Source organism: Phaenicophaeus curvirostris, chromosome 33, assembly GCF_032191515.1.
Source record: "Phaenicophaeus curvirostris isolate KB17595 chromosome 33, BPBGC_Pcur_1.0, whole genome shotgun sequence".
Taxonomy (NCBI): Eukaryota; Metazoa; Chordata; class Aves; order Cuculiformes; family Cuculidae; genus Phaenicophaeus; species Phaenicophaeus curvirostris.
This window is the reverse complement of record NC_091424.1, coordinates 1,499,877-1,527,673: the sequence shown is the minus strand read 5'-3', so window position 1 is coordinate 1,527,673 and position 27,797 is coordinate 1,499,877. Positions and strand designations below refer to the sequence as shown.

Below are 27,797 nucleotides of genomic sequence, written 5' to 3'. Positions count from 1 at the left end.
TATAAGGCGGTTAAGCCTGGTATAAGGCAGTTTAGACTGGTTTAGACTTGTTTGGACTCATTTAGCCTGGTAGGAGGAGGTTAAGTCTGGTATAAGCTGGTGAAGACTGGTCTAGACTGGTTTAGACTGGTTAAGTCTGGTATAAGGCGCTTAAGTCTGGTATAAGTCAGTTTAGACTGGTTTGGAATATTTAAGTCTGGTATAAGGTGGTTAGTTCTGGTATAAGCCAGTTTGACTGGTTTGGACTATTTAAGTCTGGTGTAAGCTGTTTTAGACTGGTTTAGACTGGTTAAGTCTGGTATAAGGTGGTTAAGCCTGGTACGTAGTGGTTTAGACTGGTTTCGACTGGTTTCAACTGGTTTAGACTTGTTAAATCTGGAATAAGTTGGTTGAGACTGGTTTTGACAGGTTTAGACTAGTTAAGAATAGTTAAGACTGCTATAAGTTGGTTAAGTCTGGTATAAGTTGGTTGTCTGGTATAAGTTGGTTTAGACTGGTTTAGACTGGTTTAGACTTGTTAAGACTGGTATAAGGCGGTTAAGCCTGGTATAAGCCAGTTTAGACTGGTTTAGACTGGTTTAGAATTTTGAAGTCAGTTTTGTCTGGATAAGTCTTATTAAGGTAATAAAGTCTGGTTAAGTCTTGTTAATTAATTTAATTTGGTTAAGTCTGGTTACGTCTTGGGATACTGGTTGTGCCAGGGGAAGAGAAAGGGCTTTTCTCTTTGAGGGTCCCCAGCAGACTGTTCCTTTTTGGGGAGAGGTGTATTTCTGAATGCAGGTGGCCCTCGCGGAGGACAGGCAGGGCTCTTCTCCTTGGAGGACTCGGTGAGCCCAGACTGGGAGGGGACTCTGCTGAGTTTCTTCTGTGGATAGAAAGTCTGTAAAGGAAAAGCAAAGCTGTTTCCTCAGGACACGGGAGAGGCCAGCAGAGTCCCTGGGTAGGGCAGGTGTCCCAGGCTGCTCAGAGACAGAGGTTCTTCTGGTGAACACTAAACTCAGAGCTGACCCAGGGCAGAGCTCACACCCTGTAGGTGCTCGCCCTGTGCCACCAGGCACTACCTCTGCCTTCTGGCATGGCCAGAATCTGCTCTTAAGGTCCCACCTCAGATCAAGGCATGGATGGAAAGCTGCAGCTGGAGACTTTCCCAGCTTGCTGAGGTGTCCCCACAGTGGTTTGGGAGGGGTTTAAGACACCAAAGGCAGAGCAGGTGTCGGTCAGCAATCCCACTCTGTATCCTGACTGCATTGAAGGAAGACTCCTGGCAAACACCATGGAGAAGGGGACAAGATGGAATGCACACACTTGCCTCCCTTGAAAGGAAACAAAGAAACAAAACACAGAGGAAAATCAGCTTCATGTCCTCGTTCACATCAGGTTCCCATCACAGTTTGAAGCCACCCTGATTCTCCAGCAAGGAAAAACAACACTTAGTGGACACATCCTGCTGGTGGCAGGGAGGCCCAGGTCTAACTCTCTTGGCATTTCTCTTCGGCTGCTATAAGTCTGGCATAAGGCGGTTAAGTCTGGTATAAGGTGCTCTGGTGCCTCCTAGGAGCTGGAGCCTGTGCTCCTGGTTATTTTCCACATGGGAGATGTTCCCAGCCCAGATGGTACCGTTCTAGTTTGGCTGTGCCAGCCTTGCCCCATGCTCCTTCACCCTCATCCAATTTGTTTCCCAAGTGCTGTATCGCTGACTCCCAGCTGTGTATGGAGCCATCCTGGCCTGGATGCTGAAGGTCCATTCCAATCTAGCTGCCTCCTTGTTTGCTCTGGGATCTTTCCAGACAGTCTTTAATTCAAACCTGGATTTCCACTGTTTTTTGGGTTGGGCAGCATAACCTCTCCAGTCGGGAGATGGAGGAGTCAGGAGCAGCAGCGCCATCGTGCCTTTCCCTGCAAAGCACGGGGGCTCAGACCATGGCCCAAATATGACCATTTTATGACCTGAATCATTATGACCCAGTTCTGCTCTAAGACTTCTATGATCCAACACTTCTATAAACCTTCTGGGACTGCACTCCTCTGTTAATCCTCTATAACTCAATTCTTCTCTCACCTGACTCTTTTCACATCCAAGTTTTCTATCACTCTTCCATCAGCCAACCCTTTTTTTGACCCTACCCCTCTATGACCCAACTCTTCTAACAATCTATGGAGCTGTGTGAGAGCCTTGGCATCTCATGTAACTCTACAGGCCTGTATTTGGAATTACATGGAATAACTGCTCCCACTTTGATTTGGCCAGGTAAGAATATTCCCTACATCAGTGTCATTGTAGCCAAAGCCAGATCTGCCTGCCCAGGGCCTGGGGGTCAGGGCTTGGCCTTTCTGCTTCATCAAACAAACCCAGGCTTTTCTCAGCATCACAGCTGCCTGCACAGCACCTTTGCCTTCCTGCAATCATGGCCTCCAATTCTCAGCTCCAACGAGCCCCTGGGGAGGCTTTGTCAGGAATGATCCTCATTGAGACAAATTAATACTTCAAGGTACTCTGGGTTCTGCTTTTGACTTCTTGAGATCTTTCCTCAGCCTTCTCTCAGCAGCTGAGGTTCAAGGACTCATCAGCAAATCCACATCACCTGGTCAGGTTTTGGGAATAGAGAAAGGGAGAGCAGGTGAGGTTTAAGAGTCCAGTGACTGAAAGGGATTGCAGAGCCATCCAATTTGAAATGATCTTAAGGATCTGAACAGGCTGGACTGCTGGGCTGAGACCAATGGCTTGAGATTTAACAAGGCCAAATGCCGGGTCCTGCACTTGGGGCACAACAACCCTGTGCAGTGCTACAGACTAGGAGAAGTCTGGCTGGAAAGCTGCCTGGAGGAGAGGGACCTGGGGGTGTTGGTTGACAGCGACTGAACATGAGCCAGCAGTGACCCAGGTGGCCAAGAAGGCCAATGGCATCTTGGCTTGGATCAGAAACGGCGTGGCCAGCAGGGCCAGGGAGGGTCTTCTCCCTCTCTACTTGGCACTGGTGAGACCACTCCTCGAATCCTGTGTTCATTTCTGGGCCCCTCACCACAAGAAGGATGTTGAGGCTCTGAAGCGAGTCCAGAGAAGAGCAACGGAGCTGGTGAAGGGGCTGGAGAACAGGCCTTATGAGGAGCGGCTGAGAGAGCTGGGGTTGTTTAGCCTGGAGAAGAGGAGGCTGAGGGGAGACCTCATTGTTCTCTATGACTACCTGAAAGGAGGTTGTGGAGAGGAGGTTACTGGTCTCTGCTCTGAAATGACAGGGGACAGGATGAGAGGGAATGGCCTCAAGCTCCGCCAGGGGAGATTTAAGCTGGACATTAGGAATAAAAATATTTCACAGAAAGGGTCATTGGGCACTGGAACAGGTTGGTGCTTGATTCACCTTCCCTGGAGGTGTTTAAGGGATGGTTGGATGAAGTGCTGAGGGACATGGTTTAGTGATTGATGGGAATGGTTGGACTCTATGATTCAATGATTCTGTGATTCTATGATTTATAGGCAGAAGAAGATGATGAGATCTGTGATGCTTAAGAGATCCAGTCATGAGTTTCCACACTGTATCCATGAACTGTTGGTTCCTTAGCTTTAGATGAGGAGGTTCAGTGCCGGAGGGAACACTGAGTACAAAATTGACACCACCAGATCCAGTGATGGGGACGAGACAGAGTGGTGCTCAAGGTAGGCAAACAGTGTGGTGCTGACAAACAGGGAGACCTCGGCCAGGTGAGGGAGGCACATGGAAGAGCCTTTTTGCCATCCCTGCTCCGAGGGGATCCTCAGCACAGCCCTGAAGATCTGCACATAAGACACCACAATGAAATCAAAACACCCAAAAGCTAAACAGGCACGAACAATAAGAAGCCCAAACTCCCTAAGGTCAGAGCATGAGCAGGAGAGCTTGATGACCTGTGGGATTTTACAGAAGAACTGTTCAACAGCATTGCCCTGGCAGAGGGGCAGGGAAAATGTATTGGCCGTGTGCAGCAGAGCAATGAGAAACCCAGCGCCCCAGGCAGCTGCTGCCATGAGGACACAAGCTCTGGTGCCCAGGAGGGTCTCGTAGTGCAGGGGTTTGCAGATGGCAACGTAGCGGTCGTAGGACATGATGGTGAGAAGAGAATACTCTGCACCAAAGAAGAAGGCTACAAAGGAGATGTGAGCAGCACATCCTTCGTAGGAGATGGCCCTGGTGTCCCAGAGGGAATTGGCCATGGATTTGGGGACAGTGGTGGAGATGGAGCCCAGGTTAAGGGGGGTGCATCTGAGGAGGAAGAAGTACGTGTGGGTGTGGAGGTCACAGGTGATGGTGGTGATGATAAGGCCGTTGCTCTGGAGGACAGCCAGGTAGATGCCCAGAAAGATCCAGAAGTGCTAGAGATGCAGCTCCCGTGTGTCTGTGAATGCCAGGAGGCATCTCTGAGCTGGCAGACAGGGATGGAGAGCAGGAGGATGCAGTCAAGCACCTGCTACGTCACCTGGACACTTACAGGTCTGTGGGCTGGATGGGATTCTCCCGAGAGTATATGTCCAGACCCACTGACTATATTGCCCAGTGTCTCACAGCTCGGAGCAAAGCTGGGACACACGTTCCGATGGACACAACTTCAGGAATAGAGCGACCAGTTCAGAGGGTGAGTCTGCAGCTGAAACTCCCATCCCCAGAGAGCCTGGCAGCAAGAACCAGAGAACAACAGCAAGAACAGAGACCAGGGGATAAACAGGGACAAAGAGAGTGAGGGTCTGCCTGTGGGAGGCCAGGGCAGAGGCAGCCGGGCACACAGACAGCGCTCCCCTTCCCCAGCTGTGCTCATCCCCTCCCAGACACCAACCATGCAGGGCAGTTGCTCTGAGCCCCTGGGCTCTGGAGAGGGCACTGGAGCTGTAGCTGCAGAGGAGGGGGCTCAGCCTTGGAGCCCAGAGCCCTGAGGGCAGAGGCTTTGTACTCCCTTACACAAACCTGCCTGTTTACAGGTCACTGCCTGGGCGCGGGTTCCTGTTTGCAGGTGGAAAAGGGCTGAACAACCTGATGGGTCCAGCAGAGGTGAGGCTGGTGCTGTCCATAGGCAGAGAAGTTACTGAAGGCATGTTACTATGGTCTTGACTGACCTAAAGTTCACTCAGAACTGCAGTCCAGGAATCTCAGGGACCAAATAAACATGGAGTGCTTAATTTATACTTCTGCTTTTCTCTCACCCCCTCTAATCCCCGGGAAAAGGAAACAGAAAGCACAATCACAAGGAAGATCTTTACCTTTATAGCAATCCTTGCCTTGACCTTCTCCTTGAGACATCCATTTGGAAATATTCTAGGAGTGACCCAGAGCTCTTCAAAGCAGAATGATTCTGCCTTGCTGTGAGTTTCTCCTACCACTGACAGTTTCTCCCCACCTCACCAGGACCAACAGCCCTGGCAGGCTGAGTGCTGAGCCTGGAAGGTGCAGAATCTCTGTCCCAGCACACTGGGTCACAGGGACCCTGTTTGGAAGGACAGCCCTGAGGAATTCAGTGGTGCAGATCCACCTTTATACCTCCAGAGCCATCAGCAGAAGGCAGCTCTTGTGTTCTGTCTTTCTGATGGTTCAGTGCACAGTCCCTCACGTCGTCCTCCTCTGCCCTAAAGAAAGTGAGATATTTGTATTTACAAATACCATGAGTTGTTGGATGTTCTCCCTTCAGGAGATCCCTCCAGGAATGGCTCCTGCATTGTTCTACAGCCAGAGACTCACCTTGAGAAGTCCTGTGAGGGTTCCTCTGTCAGGGAGCTCTCAGTATCCTCCCACCCCACCCTGCTTTTCCCCTCTCTCTGCTCCCTCCTCTCCCCTTGCTGCCTGCAGGCAGTGCCCTCAGCCCTGCTGGGCTTTGCAGAGGAGCTGCTCCTGGACAGACCTGGCTCTTTGTAGTGCTGCCCACTTGCCCCGAGCTCCCTCCCTGCCAGGAGCCCAGCCCAGCTCAGCAGCAGAGGAGCAGCCCAAGGCAGCACTTTCTCTGCTCCCTCTGGGCTCCCTCGAGGTGTCCCTGGGGCTCCAGGGGAACCTGCTGAGAAACAGGCTGAAGCCATCCCTGATGTTCCCCCCATCAGCTGGGAAGAGAAACTTATTTCCTACAATGTCACTGCATTAATTATGAAGGAGAATCACTGGGGAGTAGGAGGAGGGGGGTTGTGCTACCAGGAAAGTGACAGAGAATGATCTCATTTCCCCAAGCTGTCAGAATGGAAAGGGACGTAAAGAAAAGGGATGCAAGTCCCATGTGGTCACTGCCAGAAATGGTGGGGCTGGGGAGGTGAGGAGCAAGGCTGTCCATGCAGGGTCAGACCTCAAGGGATGCTTTTCCATGCTGCCCAGACCTCGAGGTGACACTCAGCATCAACACCCATTGGAGGATGCTTCTGTTTTCTGTTCTCTGAGGTGAAAATTAGTGATATATAAACATTAAACTGAACGTGTTTTTCTTGGGTGCATTTTGAAATCTTCCTCTTTAACCACACTGGGAAATGACTCCCGGGAGATGTACAAGTCTGAAGACCTGAAGAACATGCCAGGAAGAGAAAGAGCTTGTTAAGGCTTTCTGTATTTTAATGAGACCCAGGGTGGATTTGCTGCTGAGTCCAGAATCTCAGCTGCTGAAAGGAGATTGAGGAGAGCTCTGAAGAAGTCAAGAACACAACTCAGAGTACCTTGAAGTATTAATTGGTTTCAGTGAGGATTGTTAGTGTCAAAGCCTCCCTAGGGACTCGTTAGCACTGATAATTGGAAGCCATGATTGCAGGAGGGCAGAGGCTCTGTGCAGGCAGCTGTGATGCTGAGAAAAGCCTGAGTTTGCTTGGTGAGGCAGGAAGGCTAAGCCCTGACCCCCAGGCCCTCAGCAGGGAGATCTGGCTTTGGCTACAACAATGCTGGTGTCATGAACATTCTCACATTGCTATTTCAGTCCAGGAGCAGTTATTCTATGTAATTCCAAAAAGAGGGCTGGAGTGTTAGGGGAGGAGCCAAGGCTCTCATACAGCTCCATAGAGTTTTAGAAGACTCGGGTCCTAGAATGGTTGGGTCATAAAAGGATTGGTTCATAATAGAATGACAGAAAACTTGGGTGTGAGAAGAATCATGACACAGAACACTTAGGTCACAGGGGAATAGTGGAGTAGTTCACTTGTAAAAGATTCACAGAAATGTGGGGTTATAGAAGATTCCGGTCTTGAATGTGTCATAGAATATTTGGGTCATGAAGGTGTCGAGTTGTAGAAGTGTGAGATTTATGCAGGTTTTAGAAGGTTTTGGTGATAGAGGGTTTCAGAGAAGGATCAGGTCTGAGAAGAGTCATTGAAGTGAAGGGTCACAGAAGTGTTATAGAAGACTCAGGTCATAGAAGTGCCAGATCGTAGTCATGTCGGTTCATAGAATGGTTTGGTCATAGAATATTGAAATCCTACAGGAGCTGGGTCACAGAAGAGTCATAGAGAAGTCAGGTCACAGAAAGTCATAGAAGGATCAGTGAGTTGGGTTGGGTCTTTGGCAGTTTGGTTCAGATAAGGCCAGTGTCTTAGAAGAGTCGGGTCATAGAGGAGTCTTAAAAGATGGCGTTAATAGAAGAGTCAGGTCCTTCCACTGTTTGATTTAGAAGGTGCACAGAAGTCTTGGGTCACAGGAGGCTCATGAGTCGTAGAAACTTCAAATTAAAGAAGTGTTGGGTCATAGAAGAGATTTCTCACACAAGCATCGGGTCACAGAGGAGTCATAGAGGAGTCAAGTCATAGGAGAGTCAGTTAATAGTAGGGTTGGTTCATAGAAGGGTCGGGTCCCAGAAGAGTTGTGTCATACGAGTCTGGTTGTAGAAGTCATGGGGCACTGGTGATTTATTGCATGGAAGAGTCAGGTCATAGAAGAGTCATAGAAGACTTGGGTCATAAAATGTCAAGTCATAGAAGAGCCAGAGAAGAGCTGGGTCATAGACGGTCATGGAAGTGTTGGGTAATAGAAGGGTCATAGTATATTGGGGTTGTGGAAGAGTTGAGTCATAGAAGCACGAGGGTTTAGCTGGGCAACACAGGAGTCACAGAAGAGTCAAATCAGAGAAGTCCAGTTGATGCAAGGATTGGATCTTAGAGAAGACGGGTCACACAAGAGTTGGGTTATAGAAGAGTCCTGGAGTCGTCAGGTCATAGAAAGTGATAGAAGGCTCAGAGAAGTGTTGGGTCATAGAAGACAGATCATAGAGCACCCTGGTCATACAGGAGTCATGGAAGAGTGGAGTGATAGAAGAGTCAGGTCATAGAAAAGTTCAGTCACAGAAGGTTTATAGAAGTATTGGGTCATAGAAGAGTTGGGTCACAGAAGAACTGAGTCATTGCAGAGTTGTTTAAAGACTCTGCTCATAAAAGTTCTGTAGAAGATTCCAGTTATACAAGGCTCACAGAAGTCAGGACATATAAGACTCGGGTCCTAAGAGCTCTGGAAGGGTCATATAAGCATCATTTCATAGAAGAATTGGGTCATAGGTGAGATCACAGAAAAGGTAGCTCATTTAAGGGTCGGGACATAGAGTAGTCACAGATGAGCCAGGTCATAGAAGAGCTGAGTCATGGAAGTGATGGGTCATAGAAGGATGGTGAGACACAATCTCAGCAAGGAAAGTCCAGTCCCCTTCTCTTTCAGACATCCAGAAATGGGATTCGAGTGGACAAGGTCTGGGGCAGATCCTTCAGGTCACCTCCTTCTCCGTTGGCCATTTCTGAAAAGAACATGCCAAGTGGGAGTGGTGCCAGTGGTCTGGGAGATTCCTTAGTCTCCATGACCTTTGGAGGATGATGGAGAGAGGCCTCACTGGGACATTGTCCTGCTCATTAAGTTCCCTGGGATGCTGCCCCTCCTGTCCAACAGACGGGGAAGCATTGCATTTGCTCAAGTGATCCCTGACTTGATCCCCACCCACCACTGGTTGATCTCCTCCAGAGTCCTGCCCTGAGTCACAGAGGCCTGGGAGACCTTGCTGGGGAAGACAGAGGCAAAGCGGCTACATTATCTTTCTTTCTTTTTTGTTTAACTGTTCCTGAAGCAGCAAATACTCATCATGGGGCCTTGCATGGTTTTCAAGTTTATACTGAGTTCTTCTGGACCCTTGCTGATCTTGGAGGATGCTGTCCTTGAAGACCATCTGTCCTGAGTTCTAAGACAATGTCCCAGCTCTGTCTCCCACAGGAACAGCTCCAGCTCCTCCTGCCTGTGCCCCTGGCTGAGGGCATTGCTGCCCATTGACACTGAAGCCCGCCAGCTGGGGCACCAGGATAGCTCATCCCTGTCATGAGGAAACCTGGGACCAAGTGTTCAGGAACCCATGTGTGCAAAGACTCTGCTTGGAGCAGAGACGTGGCTGGGACAAAAGAGAGCTGAATGTGTTTCCAACCCCAGGTCTAAAGACCCAGGATGAAATTCCTGAATTTAGTCAATGGAACAGATCCTCCAGGTTTGGAGAACTGAGATAATTTTCTGTCACCTTTCTGCTGTGCTGTATAATTTGGGGCATGAAAAGTGATTCTTATGTCCTGTTATTTTTGTAATAGGAGAAATGACACTGCAGGAAAGAAGTATCTCTGCCCATCTGAGGGAGGGAACATCAGGAGTGGCTTCAGTCTGTTTCACAGCAGGTTCCTGTGGAGCCGCAGGACACCTCGAGGGAGCCCAGAGAGAGCAGAGAAGAGTCTGGTCCTAGATGTGTCTGGTCATAGAAGTGTCAGCACGTTGATAATTTTTGTCATAGAAGAGTCAGGTCATAGAAGAGTCATAAAAGACTTGGATCACGGAAAGTCGTGTCACAGAAGACTCAGAGAATAGTTGGGTCATAGAAGGGCTTGGTCGTACAGATCTTAATTCATACAAATGCCTGGTCATATAAGAGATGGTCACAGAAGAGTCAGGTTATAGACAGGAGTGGTCATAGAGGATTAATACTGTCAGACTCTGGCCTGGACAGGCGCACACTCTCCTGGGTGGAAAACTAGTTTGATGGCTGTGCCCAGAGGGTGGTGGGAAATGACGTAAAATTCAGCTGGAGGCTAGTTACAAGTGGGGTTCCCCAGGGCTCAGTGCTGGGTCCAGCCCTGTTCAATGTCTTTATCAATGACCTGGATGAAGGCATCGAGTGCACCCTTAGCAAGTTTGTGGATGACACTAAGCTGAGTGGAAGTGTCGATCTGCTAGAGGGTCAGGAGGCTCCAAAGGGATCTGAACAGGCTGGACCGCTGGGCTGAGACCAATGGCATGAGGTTTAACAAGGCCAAATGCCGGGTCCTGCACTTGGGGCACAACAACCCTATGCAGTGCTACAGACTAGGAGAAGTCTGCCTAGAAAGCTGCCTGGAGGAGAGGGACCTGGGGATGTTGGTTGACAGCGACTGAACATGAGCCTGCAGTGGCCCAGGTGGCCAAGAAGGCCAATGGCATCTTGGCTTGGATCAGAAACGGCGTGGCCAGCAGGTCCAGGGAGGTTCTTCTCCCTCTGTACTCGGCACTGGTGAAACCGCACCTTGAATCCTGTGTTCAGTACTGGGCCCCTCACCACAAGAAGGATGTTGAGGCTCTGGAACGAGTCCAGAGAAGAGTAACGAAGCTGATGAAGGGGCTGGAGAACAGGCCTTATGAGGAGCGGCTGAGAGAGCTGGGGTTGTTTAGCGTGGAGAAGAGGAGGCTGAAGGGAGACCTCATTGTTCTCTACGACTACCTGAAAGGAGCTTGTAGAGAGGAGTGTGATGGCCTCTTCTTTGAAGTGACAGGGGACAGAATGAGAGGGAATGGCCTCAAGCTCCATCAGGGTAGATTTAGGCTGGACATTAGGAAAAATTTTTTCACAGAAAGGGTCATTTGGCACTGGAACAGGCTGCCCAGGGATGTCATTGATTCACCTTCCCTGGAGGTGTTTAAGGCACAGGTGGACAAGGTGCTAAGAGGCATGGTTTAATGTTTGATAGGAATGGTTGGACTCAGTGATCCAGTGGGTCCCTTCCAACGTGGATATTCTATGATTATATGATTCTAAGATTACCCTTACCTGACCTTACCTTATCTGATCTTACCTTACCCAACCTGACCTTACCTGACCTGACCTGATCTTACCTGACCTGATCTTACCTGACCTGACCTTATCTGACCTGACCTGACATTACCTGACCTGACTTACATTAACTGACCTGACCTGACCTGACCTTGTGTGACCTTTCCTTAACTGACCTGACCTGAATTTGAGCTTACCTTACCTTACCTTACCTTACCTCAACTGACCTTACCTGACCTGAACTTATGTTACCTTACCTTTACTAACCTGACCTTAGCCTACCTGACCTGAACTGGCCCAACCTGACCTTACCTGACCTTACCTTACCTGACGTGATCTAACCTGACCTGACCTGACCTGACCTTATCTGACCCTGCCTTACCTGAATTTATGTTACATACATTTACTAACCTGACTTCCTGATCTTACCTTACCTGTCATACCTGACCTGAACTGGCCTGATCTGAACCGACATTACCTGACCTGACCTTACCTGACCTGAACTTACCTGACTTGACCTTACCTTACCTGTCCTGACCTGACCTGTACCTAACCTGATCTGACCTGACCTGCCCTGACCCTACCTTACCTTACCTTACATGAACTGACCTGACCTTACCTGAACTTATCTTACTTTAGCTTACCTTACCTCAACTGACCTTACCTGCTCTTATCTGACCTTACCTTAGCTTTACTTATCTTACCTGACCTTACCTTACGTGACCTTACCAGATCCTACCTGACCTGAACTGGCCTGACCTGACCTTACCTGAACTGACCTTACATGACCTGACCTGACTTTACCTGACCTATCCTTACCTGAACTCACGTTACCTTACCTTACCTGGCCTGACCTTACTGTACCTGAACTTAGCTGACCTGACCTGACCTTACCTGACCTGACCTGACCTTACCTGACCTGACCTTACCTGACCTGACCTCACCTGATGTGACCTTACCTGACCTTACCTAACCTGACCTAACCTCACATTACCTGTCCTGATCTTACCTGACCTGGCCTTACCTTACCTTACCTTACCTGAACTGACCTTATCTGACCTTACCTTACCTGAACTTAAGTTACCTTATCTTTACTAACCTGACCTTACCTTGCCTTACCTTACCTGACGTTACATGACCTTACCTGACCTGACCTTACCTGACCTGTCATGATTTGACCTTACCTGACCTAACCTGACCTGGCCTGACCTGACCTGAACTTATCTTACCTGAACTTACGTTACCTTATCTTTACTAACCTGACCTTACCTTGCCTGACCTTACCTGACCTTACATGACCTTATCTGACCTGACCTTACCTGACCTGTCATGATTTGACCTGACCTGACCTGACCTGACCTTACCTGACCTTAACTTACCTGACCTGACCTTAGCTTAACTTAGCTTACCTGACCTGACCTGACCTTACAAGGCCTGACCAGACCTGACCTGACCATACCAGACCTTAGCTGACCTTACCTTACCATACCTGTCCCTACCTGACTTGACCTGACCTTACCTGACCTGATCTGACCTTACCTTATGTTACCTTACCTGACCTGACCTTACCTGACCTTACCTGACCTGACCTAAACTGACCTGAGCTTACCTTACCTGAACATACCTGACGTGACCTTCCCAGACCTGACCTGGCCTGACATGACCTTACCTGATCTGACTTGAACTTACATTACCTGAACTGACCTGACCTGGCCTGACCTCACCTTAACTGACCTTACCTGACCTTACCTCACCTTACCTGACCTGACCTGACCTGACCTGACCTGACCTTACCTTAACTGAGCTTATGTTACCTTACCTTCACTAACCTGACCTTACCTGATCTTACCTTACCTTCACTAACCTGACCTTACCTGATCTTACCTGACCTGACCTGACCTGGTGGTTAAATCTGGTATAAGCCGGTTTAGACTGATTTAGACTGGTTTAGACTGGTTAACACTGGTAGAAGGCGGTTAAGTCTGGTATAAGCCGGTTCAATCTAATTTGGACTATTTAAGTCTGTTATAAGCCGGTTTAGACTGGTATAGACTGGTTTAGACTGGTTTACAATGATTAAGTCCACTATAAGGCAGTTAAGTCTGGTTTAAGCCAGTTTAAATTTTTTTAGACACTTTAAGTCTGGTATAAGGTGGTTAAGTCTGGTTTAAGTCTGTTTAGACTAGTTTAGACTGGTTAAGTCTTGTATAAGGTGGTAAGTCTGGTATAAGGTGGTTTAGACTGGTTTAGACTGGTTAAGTCTGGTATAAGGCTCTTAAGTCTGGTATAAGTCAGTTTAGACATGTTTGGAATATTTAAGTCTGGTATAAGCCAGTTTAGACTGGTTTAGACGAGTTAAGTCTGGTATAAGGCACTTAAGCCTGGTATATAGCGGTTTAGACTAGTTTAGACTTGTTAAGACTGGTATAAAGCACTTTAGACTGGTTTAGAATGGTTTAGACTAGTGTCAACTGGTTTAGACTTGTTAAGTCTGGTTAAGTCTGGTATAAGTCGGTTTAGACTGGTTTGTCTGATTTAGAATGGTTTAGACTTGTTTAGGCTGGTTTAGAATGGTTAAGCCTGGTATAAGTCGGTTGAGACTGGTTTTGACAGGTTTAGGCTAATTTAGAATAGTTAAGTCTGGTATAAGTTGGTTTAGACTGGTTTTGACTGGTTTAGACTAGTTAAGACTTGTATAAGGTGGTTTAGAATGGTTTGGTCTGGTATAAGGTGGTTAAGACTGGCTTAGACTGCTTAAGTCTGCTGTAGGGTGCTTATGTCATTTATAAGTCTGTTTAGACTTGTTTAGAGTGGTTTAGACTTTTTAGGTCAGTTTTGTCTGGGTAAGTCTTATTAAGTTGGTAAAGTCTGGTTAAGTCTTGTTAATTCATTTAATTTGGTTAAGTCTGGTTAAGTCTCGGGAAGCTGGTTGTGCCAGGGGAAGAGAAAGGGCTTTTCTCTTTGAGGGTCCCCAGCAGACTGTTCCTTTTTGGGGATTCCCTTATTGGGGAGAGGGATAATTCTGAATCCAGGTGGCCCTCGTGGAGGACGGGCAGGGCTCTTCTCCTTGGAGGACTCGGTGAGCCCAGACTGGGAGGGGACTCTGGTGAGTTTCTTCTGTGGATGGAAAGTCTGTAAAGGAAAAGCAAAGCTGTTTCCTCGGGACATGGGAGAGGCCAGCAGAGTCCCCGGGTAGGGCCGGTGTCCCAGGCTGCTCAGAGACAGAGGTTCTTCTGGTGAACATCCAGCCCACTCTCTGGCCCAAGAGCGGTCCCCGTTGAGGAAAGGCAGAGGAAGAAGCCGTCTCTGCTGCTCAAAGAAACCAGGCACAGAAAGAAGAAGGCTTCCAAAGCTTTGCCCTCACCAGACAAAGACAAAAATTCACTAAGCTTGCCCTGTAGCCTCTGTGCACTGAACAGGGTCCCCAGCTGATCTTACATGACCTGACCAATCCTGAGCTTACCTTACCTTATGTTACTTTACTTTACCTTACCTTACCTTACCTTACCTGACCTTACCTTACCTTACCTGACCTTACATTACCTAAACTTAACTAAGCTTACCTTAACTTTCCTGACCTGACCTTAGCTGACCTGACCTGACCTTACCTGACCTGACCTGACCTAAACTGACCTGACCTTACCTTACCTTACCTTACCTGACCTTACATTACCTCACCTTACCTTACCTTACCTCACCTCACCTCACCTCACCTTACCTTACCTCACCTCAACTGACCTTACCTGACCTGACCTGACCTTATCTGACCTTACCTTACCTGAACTTACGTTACCTTACCCTTACTTTACCTGACATTACCTGACCTGACCTGACCTGACCTGACCTGACCTGACATAGAATTATAGAATAGAATTATAGAATTATAGAATCATTTAGGTTGGAAATGACCTTTAAGATCATCAAGTCCAACCGTAAACCTAACACTGCCAACTAAACCACTAAACCATGTCCATAAGCACCATACCTACATGTCTTTTAAACAACTCCAGGGGAAAGCACACAGCATATTGCAGGGAAAGACAAGAATCTGACCAAATCACCTGGCCTCTCCATGAAATGAGAGGGTCATTAGGACTAAGGAGGATGTGACAAAAAAAAACAAAAAAAAAAGGGCAGAGGGGAGGAAACACCCAAAGATGCAGAAGGATGACCTTCTCTGTCCTTATTTACCTGAACTTACTTTGCCTTACCTTTACTAACCTGACCTTACCTGATCTTACCTTACCTGATTTTACCTGACCTGAACTGGCCTGACCTGACCTTACCTGACCTGGCCTTACCTGAACTGACCTTACCTGACCTGTCCTGACCTGGTGGCTAAGTCTGGTATAAGTCGGTTTAGACTGGTTTAGACTAGTTTAGACTACTTAAGAGTGGTATAAGGTGGTTAAGTCTGGTATAAGTTGGTTTAGACTGGTTTAGACTGGTTTAGACTGGTTTAGACTTGTTAAGACTGGTATAAGTTGGTTAAGCCTGGTATAAGCTGTTTTAGAATTGTTTAGATGGGTTTAGACTGGTTAACACTGGTAGAAGGCGGTTAAGTCTGGTATAAGCCGGTTTAGACTAGTTTGGACTATTTAAGTCTGCTATAAGCTGGTTTAGACTGGTGTAGACTGGTTTAGACTGGTTTAAAATGGTTAAGTCCATTATAAGGCAGTTAAGTCTGTTATAAGCTGGTTTAGTTTTGTTTAGACTGTTTAAGTCTGGTATAAGGCGGCTAAGTCTGGTTTAAATCTGTTTAGACTAGTTTAGACTGGTAAAGCCTTTTACAAGGGGGTTAAGTCTGGTATAAGGCAGTTTAGAATGGTTTAGACTGGTTTGGATTGGTTTAGCCTGGTAGAAGGAGGTTAAGTCTGGTATAAGCTGGTTAAGACTGGTCTAGACTCGTTTAGACTGGTTAAGTCTGGTATAAGGCGGTTAAGTCTGGTATAATGCACTTAAGTCTGATATAAGTCCGTTTAGACTGGTTTGGAATATTTAAGTCTGGTATAAGCCGGCTGAGACTGGTTTAGACGAGTTAATTCTGGTATAAATCGCTTTAGACTGGTTTAGATGCGTATCGACTGGCTTAGAATGATAGAATCATAGAAACATAGAATAACCAGGTTGGAAGAGACCCACCGGATCATCGAGTCCAACCATGCCTATCAAACACTAAACCATGCCCCTTAGCGCCTCGTCCATCTGTGTCTTAAACACTTAAAGGGAAGGTGAATCACCGACCTCCCTGGGCAGCCTCTGCCAGTGCCCAATGACCCTTTCTGTGAAGAATTTTTTCCCAATGTCCAGCCTAAATTTCACCTGGCAGGGCTTTAGGCCAATCCTTCTCATCCTGTCCCCCATCACTTGGGAGAAGAGGCCAGTACCCTCCTCTCTACAACCTCCTTTCAGGTAGTTATAGAGAGCAATAAGGTCACATCTCAGCCTCCTCTTCTCCAGGCTAAACAACCCCAGCCCTCTCAGCCACCCCTCGTAAGACCTGCTCTCCAGCCCCTTCACCAGCTTTCTTGCTCCTCTCTAGACACGCTCCAGAGCCTCGATATCCTTCTTGTGGTGAGGGGAGAAGAACTGAATACAGGATTCGAGGAGCGGTCTCACCAGTGCCGAGTACAGAGGGAGAATAACCTGCCAGGACCTGCTGGCCACGCCGTTTCTGATCCAAGCCAAGATGCCATTGGCCTTCTTGGCCACCTGGGTACACTGCTGGCTCATGTTCAGTCGCTGTCAACCAACACACCCAGGTCCCTCTCCTCCAGGCAGCTTTCTAGACAGACTTCTCCTAGTCTGTAGCACTGCACAGGGTTGTTGTGCCCCAAGTGCAGGACCCGGCATTTGGCCTTGTTAAACCTCATCCCATTGGTCTCAGCCCAGCGGTCCAACCTGTTCAGATCCCTTTGCAGAGCCTCCCAACCCTCTAGCAGATCGACACTTCCACCCAGCTTAGTGTCGTCCGCAAACTTGCTAAGGGTGAACTTGATGCCTTCATCCAGGTCATTGATAAAGACATTGAACAGAGCTGGACCCAGCAGTGAGCCCTGGGGAACCCCACTTGTCACTGGCTTCCAGATGGATTTCACACCATTTCCCACCACTCTCTGGGACCGGCCATCCAACCAGTTTTCCACCCAGCAGAGTGTGCGCCTGTCCAGGCCAGAGGTTGACAGTTTCTCAAGCAGAACGCTGTGAGAAACTGTGTCAAAGGCTTTACTGAAGTCCAGAATATCCGTATCAGAACCGTATCCTTACTGCTATCCCTAACCCTATCCCTATTCCTCTCCCTATCACTATCCCCATCCCCATCTCCATCCCCATCCCTATTACCATTCTCAACCCTATCCCTATCCCTATCCCTATCCCTATCCCTATCCCTATCCCTATCCCTATCCCTATCCCTATCCCTATCTCTATCCCTATCCCTATCCCTATCCCTATCCCTATCCCTATCCCTGTCCCTGTCCCTGTCCCTGTACCTGTACCTGTCCCCATCCATATCTCTTCCATTATTCCTATCCCTATCCCCATCCCTTCTCCTATACCCATTCGTATCCTCATCCCTATCACTATCCTTATCCGTATCCGTATCCGTATCCGTATAGGTATCCGTATCCGTATCCGTATCCGAATCCGTATCCCTATCCGTATCCCTATCCCTATCCCTATCCCTATCCCTATCCCTATCCCTATCCCTATCCCTATCCCTATCCCTATCCCTATCCCTATCCATTTCTCTATTCATATCCACATCAGCATCTCCTTCCCAGTACAAAACACTATCCCTAACGATAGGGATAGGGAGGCGGATAGGAATGAGGATTGGGATAGGGACGGATATGGGGATAAGGATAAAAAAGGGGATATGGATTGGGATTGGGATAGGGATAGGGATAGGGATAGGGATAGGGTTACGGCTAGGGATAGCGCTAGGGATAGGGCTAGGGCTAGGGCTAGGGATAGGGATAGGATACGGAAAGAGATAGGGGATAGGGATAGGGATAGGGATAGGGATAGGGATAGGGATAGGGATAGGGATAGGGATAGGGAAAGAGATAGGGAAAGAGATAGGGATAGGGATAGGGATAGGGATAGGGATAGGGATAGGGATAGGGATAGGGATAGGGATAGGGATAGGGATAGGGATAAGGATAGGCATAGGATACGGAAAGGGATAGGGGATACGGAGAGGGAGAGAGAGAGGGAGAGGGAGAGGGAGAGGGAGAGGGAGAGGGAGAGGGAGAGGATACGGAAAGGGGTAGGGATGGGGATAGGGATAGGGATAGGGATAGGGATAGGGATAGGGATAGGGATAGGGATAGGGATAGGGATAGGGATAGGGATGGGCATGTGTCTATGTATAGTCATAGAGATAGGGATGGAGATGGTGATGAGGATGGGTCTAGAGATATGAGGATGTGTTTAAGGATGGGGATAGGGATAGGGATAGGGATAGGGATAGGGATAGGGATAGGGATAGGGATAGGGATAGGGATAGGGATAGGGATAGGGATAGGGATAGGGATAGGGATAGGGAATGGGATAGAGATAGGGATAGAAATAGGGCTAGTGCTAAGGCTAAGGCTAGGGCTAGGGATAGGGATAGGTATAGGGCTAGGGAAAGGGATAGAGATAGGGATAGGGATAGGGATAGGGATAGGGATAGGGATAGGGATAGGGATAGGGATAGGGATAGGGATAGGGATAGGATACGGAAAGGGATAGGGATAGGGATAGGGATAGGGATAGGGATGGGGATGGGGATGGGGATGGGGATAGGGATAGGGATAGGGATAGGGATAGGGATAGGGATAGGGATAGGGATAGGATACGGAAAGGGATAGGGGATAGGGATAGGGATAGGGATAGGGATAAGGATAGGGATAGAGATGGGGATGTGTCTATGTATAGTCATAGAGAAAGGGATGGAGATGGTGATGAGGATGGGTCTAGAGACATGAGGATGTGTTTACGGATGGGGATAGGGATAGGGGTAGGGGTAGGGATAGGGATAGGGATAGGGATAGGGATAGGGATAGGGATAGGGATAGGGATAGGGATAGGGATAGGGATAGGGATAGGGAAAGGGAATGGGATAGGGATAGTGATAGAATTAGGGATAGTGCTAAGCCTAAGGCTAGGGCTAGGGCTAGGGCAAGAGATAGGGATAGGGATAGGGATAGGTATAGGGCTAGGGAAAGGGATAGGGCTAGGGCTAGGGCTAGGGCTAGGGATAGGGATAGGGATAGGGATAGGGATAGGGATAGGGATAGGGATAGGGATAGGGATGGGGATGGGATGGGGATGGGGATGGGCATGTGTCTATGTATAGTCATAGAGATAGGGATGGGGATGGTGATGAGGATGGGTCTAGAGACATGAGGATGTGTTTACGGATGGGGATAGGGATAGGGATAGGGATAGGGATAGGGATAGGGATAGGGATAGGGATAGGGATAGGGATAGGGATAGGGATAGGGATAGGGATAGGGATAGGGATAGGGATATGGATAGAATTAGGGCTAGTGCTAAGCCTAAGGCTAGGGCTAGTGCTAGGGCTAGGGCTAGGGCTAGGGATACGTATAGGGCTAAGGAAAGGGATAGGGATAGGGATAGGGATAGGGATAGGGATAGGGATAGGGATAGGGATAGGGATAGGGATAGGGATAGGGATAGGGATAGGGATAGGGATAGGGATAGGGATGGGGATGGGATGGGGATGGGCATGTGTCTATGTATAGTCATAGAGATAGGGATGGGGATGGTGATGAGGATGGGTCTAGAGACATGAGGATGTTTTTACGGATGGGGATAGGGATAGGGATAGGGATAGGGATAGGGATAGGGATAGGGATAGGGATAGGGATAGGGATAGGGATAGGGAAGGGGATAGGTATAGGGAATGGGATAGGGATTGAAATAGGGCTAGTGCTAAGGCTAAGGCTAGGGCTAGGGCTAGGGCTAGGGCTAGGGATAGGGATAGGGATAGGGATAGGTATTGGGCTAGGGAAAGGGAAAGGGTTAGGGATAGGGATAGGGATAGGGATAGGGATAGGGATAGGGAAAGGGATAGGGATAGGGATGGGGATATGTGGATGGGTATAATGCTGGGGATAGGAATAGAGATGGAGATAGGGTTGGGGATAGGAATAGGGTAAGGATAGGGATAGGGATAGGGATAGGGATAGGGATAGGGATAGGGATAGGGATAGGGATAGGGATAGGGATGGGAATAGGGGATGGGGATGTGTATAAGTATAGTGATAGGGATAGGGATGGTTATGCAGATGGTGATTAAGATGGGGCTAGAGTTATGGGGATGGGTATACGGGTGGGGATAGGGATAGAGATAAAGGTAGGGAAGGGGATAGGGATAGGGAATGGGATAAGGATAGGGATAGGCATAGGGATAGGAATAGGAATAGGAATAGGAATAGGAATAGGAATAGGAATAGGAATAGGGATAAGGATACTGATACACATACCGATAGGAATAGGGATAGGGATAGGGATAGGGATAGGGATAGGGATAGGGATAGGGATAGGGATAGGGATAGGGATAAGGATAGGGCTAGGGATAGGGATAGGGATAGGGATAGGGCTAGGGAAAGGGATAGGCATAAGGATAGGGATAGGGATAGGGATAGGGATAGGGAAGGGGATAGAAATAGGGCTAGTGCTAAGGCTAAGGCTAGGGCTAGGGCTAGGGATAGGGATAGGTATAGGGATAGGGAAAGGGATAGGTATAGGGATAGGGATAGGGATAGGGATAGGGATAGGGATAGGGATAGGGATAGGGATAGTATACGGAAAGGGATAGGGGATAGGGATAGGGATAGGGATAGGGATAGGGATAGGGATAGGGATAGGGATAGGGATAGGGATAGGGATAGGGATAGGGATGGGGATGAAGATGGGCATGTGTCTATGTATAGTCATAGAGATAGGGATGGGGATGGTGATGAGGATGGGTCTAGAGACATGAGGATGTGTTTAAGGATGGGGATAGGGATAGGGATAGGGATAGGGATAGGGATAGGGAAAGGGAAAGGGATAGGGAAGGGGATAGGGATAGGGAATGGGATAGGATAGGAATAGAAATAGGTCTAGTGCTAAGGCTAAGGCTAGGGCTAGGTCTAGGGCTAGGGCTAGGGCTAGGGATAGGTATAGGGCTATGGAAAGGGATTGGGATAAGGATAGGGTTAGGGTTAGGGCTAGGGCTAGGGCTAGGGCTAGGGATAGGGATAGGGATCTGGATAGGGATAGGGATAGGGGTAGGGAAAGGATACGGAAAGGGATAGGGGATAGGGATAGGGATAGGGATAGGGATAGGGATAGGGATAGGGAATGGGATGGGCATGTGTCTATGTATAGTCATAGAGATAGGGATTGGGATGGTGATGAGTATGGGTCAAGAGACATGAGGAGGTGTTTACGGATAGGGATAGGGATAGGGATAGGGAAGGGGATAGGGAAGGGGATAGGGATCGGGAATGGGATAGGGATAGGGATAGAAATAGGGCTAGTGCTAAGGCTAGGGCTAGGGCTAGGGCTAGGTATAGGGCTAGGGAAAGGGATAGGGATAGGGATAGGGATAGGGGTAGGGATAGGGATAGGGATAGGGATAGGGATGGGAATAGGGGATGGGGATGTGTATAAGTATAGTGATAGGGAAAGGGATGTATATGCAGATGGTGATTAGGATGGGGCTAGGGATATGGGGATGAGTATACTGATGGGGATGGGGATAGGGATAGGGATAAATATAGGGAAGGGGATAGGGATAGGTTATGGGATAGGGATAGGGATAGGGATAGGGATAGGGACAGGGATAGGGACAGGGATAGGGATAGGGATAGGGATAGGGATAGGGATAGGGATAGGGATAGGCATATATAAATGAAAGGCATAGGCATCAGGATAGGGATAGGGTAACAGAGAGGGAGAGGTAAGGGAATGGGAATACGGATAGGAATAGGGGTAGGGAAAGGGATAGTTATAGGGATAAGGATAGGGATAGTGTTACGGAGAGGGAGAGGGAAGGGATGTGGATGGGGATAGGGATAAGTATAGGTATAGGGGTAAGGTTAGAGATAGCGATAGAGATAAGGATGGGGATATGTAGATGGGTGTATGGCTGGGGGTAGGGATAGAGACAGAGAAAGGAATGGGGATAGGGAGAGGGAGAGGTATAGGGATAGGGAAAAGGATAGGGATATTGATAGGTATAGGGATAGGGATAGGGGTAAGTTTATACAGAAAAAAAAGGATAGGGATAAGGACAGGGATAGGGTTATGGAGAGGGATAGGGAGAGGGAAGGGAATGGGGATAGCGATATAGATAGTTATAGGGATAGGGGCAGGGGAGGGATAGGGGTAGGGATAGGGATAGAGTTATATAAATTGAAAGGGATAGGGAAAAGTTTAGGGATCGGGATAGGGATAGGGATAGGGATAGGGATAGGGATAGGGATATATAAAGTGAAAGGGATAGGTATAAGGATAGGGTTACGGAGAGTGATAGGGAAGGGAATGGGTTATAGGGATAGCGATAGGGATAGGGACAGGGATAGGGATACGATAGGGATAGGGATAGGGATAGGGATAGGGATAGGGATAGGGATAGGGATAGGAATTGGGAGCAGAAGAGGAAGAGGGAAAGGGAGAGGGAGACTGAAAGTTAGATGGAGAGGGACAGGGAGAGGGGCAGGGTTTTGGGATGTTTATAGTGATAGTGATAGTGATGGGGATGGGGATATGGGAATTGGTATATAGGTGGGGATATATATAGGGATAGGGATAGAGATAGGGAAGGGTATAGGGACAGGGAATGGGATAGGGATAGGGATAGGGATAGGGATAGGGATAGGGATAGGGATAGGGATAGGGAAAGGGAAAGGGAAAAGTATAGGGATAGGGATAGGGATAGGGATAGGGAGCAGGAGAGGGAGAGGGAAAGGGAGAGGGAGACTGAAAGTTAGATGGAGAGGGACAGGGAGAGGGACAGGGGTTTGGGTTGTTTATAGTTATAGTTATAGGGATGGGGATGGGGATGGGGATATGGGAATTGGTATATGGGTGGGGATATATATAGGGATAGGTATAGAGACAGGGAAGGGTATAGGGACAGGGACAGGGAATGGGATAGGGATAGGGATAGGGATAGGGAAATGGACAGTGATCAGTCTGGGTATTCAGAAAATATATGGATAGGGATACGGGCTGGGGATGGGGAAATGTATATGGACATGGGTTGCGATGATAATGGGGATGGGGATGGAATAGGGGTAAACGTACGTATATGTATGGGGATTGTCTTATAGATGTGGATAGGGATTGGGATAGTGATAGGGATATATAAATGAAAGTCTTAGGGATAAAGATAGGGATAGGGTAAAAGAGAGGGAGAGGGACAGGTAAGGGAATGGGAATAGGGATAGGAATAGAGGTAGGGTTAGGGATAGGGAAATTAATAGTGATAGGGATAGGGATAGGGATAGGGATAGGGATAGGGGATAGGGATAGGGATAGGGATAGGGATAGGGATAGGGATAGGGATAGGGATAGGGATAGGGAAAGGGATAGGGATAGGGATAAGGATAGATATTGGGCAGGGGATATGGATATGTTAAGGATAGGGATAGGGATAGAGATATGGATACCCTTATGAATATCCAAATATGTAATAGCATCCCAACCCCTATCCCTGTCCGTCTCCTTATATCTATTACCTATATCTATTCCTATACCTATACCTATTCCTATCCCTATAATTTCTGCTATCCCTATCCCTATCCCCATCCCTATCTCTACAACTTTCCCTATCACTATCCCTATCCCTACCCCAATCCCTATTCCCTTCCCTCTCCCTCTCTGTAACCCTATCCCTATCCATATCCGTATCCTTATCCCTATACAAATCCCTATCCCTATCCTTATCCTTATCCCTACCGCTATCCGTATCCCTATCCGTATCCCTATCCCCATTCCCTTCCCTGTCTCTCTCCCTATCCGTAACCCTATCCTTATCCCTATCCCTATCCCTATCCCTATCCCTATCCCTATCCCTATCCCTATCCCTCTCCCTCTCCCTCTCCCTCTCCCTCTCCCTCTCCCTATCCCCATTCCTTTCTCTATCTCTATCCCTATCCCCAGCCATACACCCATCTACATATCCCCATCCTCATCCCTATCCCTATCCCTATCCCTATCCCTATCCCTATCCCTATCCCTATCCCTATCCCTATCCCTATCCCTATCCCTAACCCTAACCCTATCCCTACCTTTATCTCTGTCCCAATCACTATCCATATCCGAATCTGTAACCGTATCCGTATCCACATCCTGCACTTTGCAAGGTACTAGAGAAATTTTTAGGAATCTGTCTCTTTTGTGAGATGGGAACACATATGAGCTTGGTCTGCGACTTAAAGACTAGGATTTTTTACTTCACCACTCATCATCTGTGTCCTGGAACTGCTCTGGCACACTTTGGAGAGGAGAAAACGGGTGAATTTAATGATCTCAAAAACATAGCTTCTGATAAATCATTGGTAACTTATAGAGTTTTAAATGCATAGTATATAAATGCATAGATCTTAAGGAAGAACCACCAGCTAATTTTAAGAACTTAGCAGTAAAATTTTGTCAGGTACCAACACTTCCTTTCAAGAACTAGTTGTCTTGTATTCAATTGGATATCCGTTGAAAGTTAACCTATATTTGCTTCCAAAGAAGAGTCTTTATTTGAGAGGAGAGTAAACAGAACATTTCCTGGCTATGTTCTTCTTGAAGTTAAGCTGTGGGCCTCAAAAGGCAAAAAAAAGGAGCATGTTCCAGAGGCAGTTGAAATAAACTGATGGGGAGGAAGAAAACATCTGCATGGATTATGCTTATTCATCTCTATGTTGTGAGGTACATCATTTGTCTCTCAAGCTGACTGCCAAAAATAAATACAGAAAATTGCTGATGTATTTCTATATTCTGTGGTGGCACTTAAGATCCAACTGAGAACATAACCTTCTGAATTGTACAAAATAGTGTCAGATGTCCCTGCTACAGAATATAGGAGAAAGGGTTTATAAAATAAATATATTGTGGGTGACAATGAACAGGGAGAAATGTCGATGTGGTGGAGGAAAATTCTAATTTAAAATTTCTAAATTTCTATTCATTACTATTTAATCTTACTCCTCCATTGCATAAAAGAATGAAAAGTACCTACCAAAGATATAATAATCTCAAATTCTAGACAATTAGCAAAAACCTCTTTCTTCTATCAAACTCTACTATCTATTTCATTTTTTGGTAAATGAATATTCAGAATCTTGGAAAAATATTTAGATGGATTGTTTGGTAAATGTTAACTCTTTCATAATAGATTAAATTTGATTTCTATGATGTAAAGAAGAGTTCTTAATGCTTCCTCAAGTTTTCTACGTAGGGGTAGGGTTATGGTTAGGGGCGTTAGGATTAGGGTGATGGTTCGGGTTAGTGACATTGGCTTTATGGTTACGGTTGTGGTTCGGTTTATGGTTTGGTTTAGCGACATTAGGGTTAGGATTACGATTAACGATATTAGCCTTAGGGTTAAGGTTAGAGTTCCAAAGACTGGATTATTTCCCACGCCCAGCCCGTTCCAAAGCCCCACCTTAGCCCATGCTTTGCCCGATCCTTAGCCCCGCCTCTTTCCATGCCCCACTAATTCCCACACTCCAGCTATGTCCAACACCCCATCCATTCCCAGTCATCACACCATCACAATTTTGCTTATTTCCCAAGCCCGAACAGTTCCCACGCTCTGCCTCTTCCCCTCTTCCATCCCCTGCCCCACCCATACCCACACTGCACATATTCCTACGAACCGGCTATTGCCACGCTCCTTCTAGTCTCACACTGAACCCCTTCCTATGACCCGCTTGTTCCCACTCTCTTCCTATTTCCCACGCCCTGCCCATTCCCATCATCTGCTTTTTCCCACGCTCCAACCTCAGCCCCGCCCATTCCCGCACCCCACCCATTCCCACGCTCTGACTCTTCCCACACCCTGCCCCTTCTCATGCCCCACCCATTCCCACACTCTGTCTTTTCCTGTGGCAACGTTGGACAGAGAAGATGGCCTGGATGCTGTGGGACTGAGCAATTCTATCAAAGCCTTGAAACAGAGAGTTGAAAGATAAACAAAGGCCAGCTGAAAGGAATACAAGAGCTAGTTGGGTGGGAACAAGCACCAGCTGAAAGAAAAACGATTCAGGAGAACTATCAACATAGTTGATTTGAATGTAACTTGGTTTCTTAGCCTGTGCAGTATTTTAGCAAATTCTATGTTAGTAATAGCTTTATGGACAGCTACCTTTAACCAAGAATACACTGGAGATACCCTCGTGGGCACCCAGGAATGTGACCAAAAAGGGTTTATAAAGAAACAGCTAAGCTCAATCAATTGAACACTCACTGATCTTCTTGATCTCTGTGTTTGATTCCATGACGCTCCTGTCTACTTTCCCGTGCCCCTCCAATTCCAACGCTCTGCCCTTTCTAATTACCCACTCATTCCCATGCTCTGCCTGTTCCCTTGCCCCACCCATTCCCATGCTCTGAATGTTCCCACTCCCTGCATTTTCCCATGCCCCACCCATTCCCTCGCTCTTCCTCTTCCCACGCCCCACCCATTCCCATGTCTGACACTTTCCCATGCTCTCCGTGTACCCACACCCTGCCCATTCCCACGCCCCGCCTATTTCCCACGCCCCACCCATTCCTATTTTAAACCTAAGCCTAAGGCTTAGAGGAGCAAATAGAGGAAAACTTTCAGCTGATCTCCAATTGAATAAAAGAGAACTAGTTATCCAGGCAATTGCTGTGACAGAAATGTATTGTAAATGTTTCCAATCCATGCAAGAGGCAGAGCATGGGAAAGGGCAGGGTGTAGGGTGGGGTGGAGCATGGGAAGAGGTGGAGCATTGGAAAGAGCCAGAGCCTGTGATGGGGAAGTTTAGAGGAAAGAGTATGGGATCAGATGATCCGTGGGAACGAGCAGAGAGTGGGAATAGGTGGCCCGTGGGAACGAGCGGGGTGTGGGAACTGGAAAGGCGTGGGAAAGGGAGAGGCGTGAGTATAAGAGGAAGGATGGAATGGTTGGAGTGGAGCTGTGGTGGAGCATGGGAAACAGGTGGAGAATGGGAAGAGGTTGGGTCAAGAATAGTATGAGAAATAAAGCATTTGAATGGGCAGGGTGGAGTATGGAAGATGGGAATGGGTGGGGCATGGGAAATAGGTGGGGCACGGAAAATAGGTGGGGCACGGGAATGGGCAGGACGTGGGAACAGGCAGAGCATGGGAATGGGTAGGGTGTGGGATCAGGCGGGGCTGAGGATTGAGCATGGGAACAAGCAGGTGATGGGAATCAGCGAAGCGTGGGAAATAGGTGGAGTGTGGGATCAAGCAGGTCATGGGAATAGGCTTAGTGTGAGAATAGAAGGAGCATGGCAATAGCCAGGTTGTAGCAATATGTGCAGTGTGGGTATGGGCGAGGCATAGGATCAAGCAGGGGAAGAGACAGAGTGTGGGAGTGATTTGGGATTGGGAAATAAGCAGAACTTGTGACGGTGTTATGAATGGAAATGAGCGGGGTGTTGGACATGTCTGGAGTGTGGGAATGAAAGGGGCATGGAAAGAGGTGGGGCGTAGGATCGGGCAGAGCATGGGAAAAGGTGGGGTTTGGGAATGGTTTGGTTATGGGAAATAGTGTGGTCTTTCGAACTCTAACC

The 27,797-nt window shown here is 47.9% G+C and overlaps 1 protein-coding gene across 1 annotated transcript in view; it reads right to left on the bottom strand.

Moving 5' to 3' along the window:
* Positions 1 to 3,559: 3,559 nt before the first annotated feature.
* The window catches only part of LOC138732512 (olfactory receptor 14A16-like), a 42,673-nt gene continuing 18,435 nt past the window's right edge, over positions 3,560 to 27,797 (bottom strand). Inside the window, exon 2 of the mRNA XM_069879114.1 lies at positions 3,560 to 4,303. Within this exon, the coding sequence (XP_069735215.1) occupies positions 3,560 to 4,303 (744 nt within the window). The remainder of the gene's footprint in view (positions 4,304 to 27,797) is intronic.